Raw genomic sequence first — 7,395 nt, forward strand, 5'->3', positions numbered from 1 at the left:
GTTTAGGCAAAAACTTATAAGCAATATAAAATTTGCCATAATGTTAAAACAATGATTAATTAATCTCTTATTAGTCTTTAATATAAACATGCAAATTTAATATTTATATAATATATATAAGTTTGGTTTATATATTATATATTAAAATTATATATTAAAAATTTAGTTAAGACAATTGAATAATTATTAGTTAAATATTTTTAGTTATTTAATAATATTTTTATTCATGCAATTTTAAACCTTAATAGGATTAATTTTTATTCTAATATTTTATAGAAAAATCATTAAATTATATTATAGTTTTGTCTTAAAGTCATTAGAGTATTTTTGTAAGATAAACATTTATATTAGACCCAACGCCCGGCCCACATATATATTTTACAAATATGAAATTTGTATTGATTATATTAAACACTTAAACCAAACATTAATTAACCATGGTTATAGCACTAATTCATATGGCTACCTTCTGCATCAACTGAACCACTGCAACAAATGTCCCTTCAGAGTACTTGTTTTTTGCAAAAACTTTAATCAAGGAAGTGACATCTGTCTTTTACACATGTAGAAGATCTTTTCTTTCTACACACTAGTAAGACCCTTTAAACACACAAGCATTTGCTCTAGTTAGTTAAAGTACCATGTAGATCCTCATTCAATATACATACATAACATAACCGCAAAAGCAATTATAAAACTTATTATCAAGTAAAAATGAGAACTCTATTCATAAAGTTCCATTAGTGATGTGCTGGGTGGAGAGTGCAGCAGCTGCTAAGAACTCATCCATGGCCCTAACAGAAGAACCATCATCTTTCTTTGCATCCCTAATCAAATCTCTGATCTCAAGAGCTTTCTTCCTCATCCCAATGCCTTTCTCACTCTCATCCATAACCAACTGAATCTTCGCCATCAAATCCTCCCACTTAACCTCACACTTCTTCCCTCTCGCAACCTCAACGCAAACCCCAACCTCTTCCTCTAAAAGCTTGCAGTTAAAAAACTGCTCCGCCGCCATTGGCCACCCTAAAATTGGAACCCCCTCACTCAGCGATTCCATCACCGAGTTCCATCCGCAGTGGCTCAAAAATGCCGACACTGCCGAGTGCGACAGAATCTCCACCTGCGGCGCCCAATCGTGAACGATCAGCCCTCTTCCACTTTCTAGAACATTCTCCGTGAACCCTTCCGGCAACCACTCCTCCGCCCTGAACTCCGAGTTTATGTCGAAGCCAATCGGAGGCCTCACCACCCACACGAAACTCTTCCCGCAACGCTCCAATGCCGTTCCAAGTTGCATCATCTGCGATGCAGAGATCGTGTTCATGGATCCGAAGCAAACAAACAGAACGGAATTCGAGGGTTTCTTGTTGAGCCACTCTCTGCACAGCTCCGGGTTGATGCCGCCCCCTTTCCCACGTGAACCGTTTCCGGTCGAGAGGAGAACCGGTCCGATCGACCATACCGGCCGGTTTAAGATTCTTGTGAAGTAGCTGAATCCGAACGCGTCGAGTTCGCGGACCGAGTTGAGGAGTAACCCGTCCGAGTTAACCCAGTGGTAGAAATTATCCTCCCTTAAGTAAACTGACCACGGGTCAGTCCCATCCGCTTCCGCTATGTTAGTTGGTAGCTGCGTCACGTGAAGAGAACGCGCTTCTGGAAAGTCCGGGAGCGTGAATTCGCGTGAGTCCACGCGCTTGTGAGGGAGGTTCATCCAGAGGGAATAGTAACACGCGAGGCCGTAACCGCCGCAACCGCTGAAGACGACGTGGAAGACGCCAAGCTCCTTAGCCACAGTGGCGGTCCAACCGAAGAAAATATCAGCAACGATGCAGAGTCTTTGGGATCGGAGGTTTTGGATGAGGTTCTTGAAGGGTTTCTTGAGGGAGGTGGAAGCTTGGATGAGCTTGATGACGAGGTTGTAGGGGACAGTGTCGGTGTTCTCAGTGTTGGGAGGGAGGCCGTGTTCGGTGCTGGAGAAAGGGAGTTCGTGGAGGGTGACGGCGGAGTGCGGTGGGAGAGAGGATCGGAGCTTGTTGATGTTGAGGGCAGTGTTGACGATTATGATGCGGTAGTGATTTGATCGCTTTTCGAGTTGGAGAGCTAAGGCGAGGAAAGGGATGATGTGGCCTTGCGCCATGAATGGGAACATCACTATCGTTTGTTTTTGATCCGCCATTGCCGTTTCAGAGTGATTATGGATGGAAAGTTGATTTTATGAAAAAGCGGGGACCGTGGTCAAAGTTCAAAGTAGTAGTTGAATCTCCCTCAATTATCGTGGAACCCATGCCAATCCTATTTTCTAACCATTCATTAACTGAATTCTTCTTTATTAAATTATTATATTATTTTATAACAATTTTTGTTTTTTTTTTTTTTTGAGATTACGTGTATCCTGTAAATTCGGAAATAAGATCAAATCAAAACTGACCAAATAGTTCCAAGATTATAGCAGAAGAGCTCAATTATGTAATTTGGTTGCAGTTATAAATTAGTCAAACATTTTTTTTTATACTTTACTCATCTATATAAACGAGCCAATAAATTCGGAGAATGACAGCTCACACAATTCACTTTTTTTTTACATCGTTTTCTTAACGTTTTTTTCTGACTTGAGTGTCGGAATATTTTTTGCAGGTGCTCTTGCCATGGTATTTCATTTCGCCGAGATGTTTTATCCTTCACCCAGAACGACGTATAATTCTCCACCAAAACCAAACGTTAGTAGAAAGAATCTTCATACCTCGGTTGCTCACGAACAGAACATTTAGCGCCCATCGTAGGGCCCGAGTTTATCTAACCCCACTATTTTCTTTGCCTGACTTTTTACTCTTTTTTACAAGATTTTCGATCCTCAAGCATGGCCGACAATGGAATCCAACAACCCATAGAGGCAGAGCTCCTAGCTCAGATTACTGAGCTTCAGACAGAAGTTCGAAGGATAGCCGAATTGTCATCCGCCAATAATGCTGGAAACTCCAAAAGCTCGGCTCAGGGCAATACAGACCCTCTGAACATTAGCCCGCCAAAGGAAAAGTTAACTTTGGACAACTCTTTCTTCGAGGAGATCACCAAGTATCAGATGCCGAAAAACTTCGTGTTACCTACCACCCTTGAACCATACAAGGGGTTTGGCGATCCCCGCGCTCATGGTAAGAAATTCCAATCTATGATGTTTTTTAACGGCGCTAACAATGAACTTGTGCTTTGTCGAGCTTTTCCTACTTATATTGATGGTGGTGCATTACTCTGATTTTCCAAATTGTCTGCAGGTTCAATTTCTTCTTTTGAGGAGCTGGCGAGATCTTTCATCGATTACTTTGCCGCATCAAGAAAATATGTGCACGGATCAGACTACCTGGGCACAATCAGACAAGGACAACACGAAAGCCTAAAAGATTATATGACTTGGTTCGCTGAGGCAACCATAAAGATTCCAAACTTAGACCCGGCAGTCCACCTACACGCCCTTAAAACCGGCATCAGACCTGGTAAGTTCCGGGAGATGATTGTAATAACCAAACCAAAGACGCGGGAAGAGTTCTGAGAAAGGGCTGCAAGGTAAATGGAGGTCGAAGAGCTCCGTGAAGTTGAGAAAACAGAAAGACAACCGCCCAAAAGAGAATATGAGAAGACTTTTAGATCGCCAAGCAACAAGGAATCAAAGAAACCTTTCAAGCTCACACCAAAATTTGATACTTACACCAAATTCAATACAAAGAGAGAAAAAATAATCAAAGAGATTCTCAATGCCAAAATAATAAACCCCTCTGCCTGAGCAAGAAGTTATCAGGACCAGCGATTTGTAGACAAAAGCAAACACTGTGCTTTCCACCAGAAGTATGGACACACAACAGAGGAATGCATAATTGTCAAGGACTTATTAGAGAGATTATCCCGACAAGGTCTCCTAGACAAGTATGTCGAAGGACGAAGAAATAAGGAAAGCACTCGGGACCGAGAAGAGCGTCAACGAACCTCGGAAGAAAAAGATGACAACATATGGTCCAACCCTAATCCACCAAAGGGAGTCATAAATTGCATATCCGGAGGATTCGTTGGAAATGAAGTTACAGGTCAATGCTGGCAATTGAAGAAATAGTACCAAAAAGAAAGGTGGATACAGCATAGCCCAAAATAACCTTCAATCAGGTTGACCTATCTTCTCCAGGCCCAAACCTCGACGACCCGGTAGTGATTTCCATCCAAACAGGAGAGTTGTTGGTAAGAAAGGTCCTCCTGGACCCAGGTAGTAGCGCTGATGTCCTATTTTATTCTATTTTCCAGAAAATGAAACTATCTGAAAAAGCCATCAACCTTCGTCCGGAGAACTGATTGGTTTTTCTGGGGAAAGGGACCCAATAAAATGCTACATATGGCTAAAAACGACAATGGAAAACACCCCATTATCAAGGACTATTGATGTCCAATACCTTATAGTCGACTGCCCTAGTCCTTACAATATTATCTTTGGAAGACCCGCTCTGAACACATTTAGAGCAGTGGCATCTACTTTACATCTATGTGTTAAGTTTTAGGTACAGGATGGCAGGATAGCAACAATACCCTCAGATCGCCAACAAGCTCGGCAATGATACAATGCAAGCCTAAAAGGGGCCAACACAGGGGGAAAACCTCAACAAGAAATATAGGTTGTCCACAGCACAAATGAAGTACTGTCACTAGTAGACCTCGATCCTCGGGAAGATTCCCAAGAAAGACCTCATCCAGCAGATGAATTCCAAAGAGTTCCTCTGACCTCAAAAGCAGAACAGTTTACATATATTGGCCGAGCTCTAGAAGGAAAGGAGCAATCAAAACTAATAAAGGTATTACAAGACAATGCCAACTTGTTCGTTTGGACCCCAGTAGACATGCCAGGGATAGACCCGAGCATCATTTGCCACAAACTCGCCATCGGCAGAACAATACGAACTGTGGCCCAGAAGAAAAGAAACCTCGGAGCAGAAAAAGAGAAGGCAGCCTTGGAGGAGACCACGAAGCTCTTTAATGCCGACTTCATTAAAGAGATCCGCTTCACCACATGGCTTTCAAATGTGGTAATGGTAACAAAGAACTCAGGTAAATGGCGCATGTGCGTCGACTTTACAAATCTTAACAAGGCATGCCAAAAAGATGCTTACCCATTGCCTTGTATTGACAAACTAGTAGACAATGCTTCTGGGTTTAAAATCTTAAGCTTCATGGACGCATACTCTGGTTACAACCAGATTCTTATGCATCCAGAAGACCAAAGCATAACAGCTTTCATAACAGAACATGGAAATTTTTGTTATAAGGTAATGCCATTTGGCCTAAAGAATGCAGGTGCAACATATCAAAGACTAATGAACAAGGTATTCCATCAGCAAATAGGTCGGAATATGGAGATCTATATAAATGGCATGGTCGCCAAGACTCCATCAGAAGGATCGCACTGTGACGACCTAGAGAAAATATTCAAACAGATCCGAGCATATAATATGAGACTCAATCCAGAGAAATGCACTTTTAGGGTACAAGGAGGAAAATTCCTCGGTTTTATGCTGACTTCACGTAGGATTGAGGCGAACCCCAAAAAATTTGAGGCCATACTCAATATGGCAAGTCCAAAAACAATCAAGGAAGTTCAACAGTTAGCAGGAAGGGTGGCCGTACTATCACGATTCATGCCTGCAGTATCAAACCGATCATACCACTTCTTCTAGACGATCTCCAAGAATAAAAAGTTCGAATAGACCAAAGAGTTTGAAACAGAATTTTCTGAGCTTCAAGCTATCCTATCCTCACCACCAGTATTACAAAGTCCAGAGATCGGTAAACCTTTGTATTTGTACTTATCTATTTCTAATCATTTTATAAGTTCAGTTCTGGTTATCGAGACAGAAAAGGCACAAAAACCAGTATACTTCATTAGTAGAGTCATGAAACAAACCGAGAAAAGGTATCCCAGAATAGAACAAGTGGCCCTAGCATTGGTAACAACAGCAAGGAGGCTAAGGCACTACTTCCAGAGCCACACAATAATGGTAAGGACGAACCACCCATTACGGCAGATACTGACAAAGCCATAATTGGCAGAACGGCTGACCAAATAGTCCATCGAACTTTCTGAGTTTGACATTCAGTTTCAATCAAGGCCCACACTGAAATCACAGATCTTGGCAGACTTTGTTTCCGAACATACAGCAGATGAGCAACATGATGAATAGGTTTGGAAGTTACAGGTAGATAGAGCATCAAACCAAAGGGGAGTGGAGCTGGGATAGTACTAAAGGAAGGAGAAACAGTAATGGTCGAACAATCACTTCAATTCCACTTCTCGGCAAGCAATAATCAAGCCGAGTATGAGGCACTCATAGCATGTCTAAAGGCCCTCAGTTTCCATGTACACCGCCTAACAGCATACTGTGATTCCCTATTGGTAGTTCAGCAAACAAAGGAGAATTTCAAGTAAAAGATCCTCTGTTAGAGCGGTATTGGCTCATAGCAAAGGATCTTATTTCAAAGTTTGATGAATTCATTATCTCACATGTGCATAGAGAAAAGAACACTAGAGCAGATATATTGTCTAAACTCGCTACTAGAGCAAACACACACATGTCAGCACTAGCACAACTTACACTAGAAAATCCTAGTATCGAATCACTTTGCATAATGAACATCACTCACACAAACAACTGGAGAATGCCTTTTCTTGAGTATATTTGTGCAGGGACCATTCCCAGAGACGAGACCAGTCCTTAAATCTTTAGACGAAAAGCAAGTTTTTATATAGCTGTGGCAGGAGAGCTATATAGACGTGGTTTCTCACAACCACTACTAAAATGCCTCGGCAAAGAAGAAGCCAACGAAGTCATGACCGAGATCTACGAGGGCGTGTGTGGCAACCATATAGGAGGACAAGCACTGGCGGCCAAAATTGTCTGAACAGGATATTACTGGCCAACAATGAAAAGGGACTGCATATCAAAGGTAAAAACATGTGACAACTGCCAAAAGCACGCCGCTATTTCAATGAGGCCTGCCTAAGTGTTACACAGCATGGAGGTAAGCTGGCCTTTCTATAAATGGGGGCTCGATATCCTCGGCCCATTCCCAAAAGCACAAGGACAGGTAAAATTTCTTTTAGTTTCAATAGATTATTTCTCAAAGTAGATAGAAGCACAGCCCTTAGCAAGAATAACAGCCGAAAAGGTATGGTCTTTCATATGGAAAAATATCATATGTAGATTTGGAATACCTAAAGAAATAGTATCAGACAACGGTAGGCAATTTACAGACAGCAATCTTGCATCATTCCTGAAAAATTTTAACATACAACATCACTTTAGCTCGGTCGAGCACCCACAGACAAATGGATAGACCGAAGCTGCTAACCGAGTAATCTTGCAG

General features: G+C 41.7%; 1 protein-coding gene across 1 annotated transcript; it reads right to left on the minus strand.

The window, feature by feature from the left end:
• Positions 1-370: 370 nt before the first annotated feature.
• Positions 371-2,301, minus strand: LOC130943344 (UDP-glycosyltransferase 92A1). Its single transcript, XM_057871184.1, has one exon. The coding sequence runs from the start codon at positions 2,177-2,179 to the stop codon at positions 728-730; it is 1,452 nt and encodes a 483-aa protein (XP_057727167.1). The 5' UTR covers positions 2,180-2,301; the 3' UTR covers positions 371-727.
• Between the last annotated feature and the right edge of the window lie 5,094 nt (positions 2,302-7,395).

The sequence above is a fragment of the Arachis stenosperma genome, chromosome 8, assembly GCF_014773155.1.
Source record: "Arachis stenosperma cultivar V10309 chromosome 8, arast.V10309.gnm1.PFL2, whole genome shotgun sequence".
Classification (NCBI taxonomy): Eukaryota; Viridiplantae; Streptophyta; class Magnoliopsida; order Fabales; family Fabaceae; genus Arachis; species Arachis stenosperma.

Coding starts and splice junctions, on each gene's coding strand:
- LOC130943344 (XM_057871184.1), bottom strand. CDS start 2,179: ATGGCGGATCAAAAACAAACGATAGTGATGTTCCCATTCATGGCGCAA.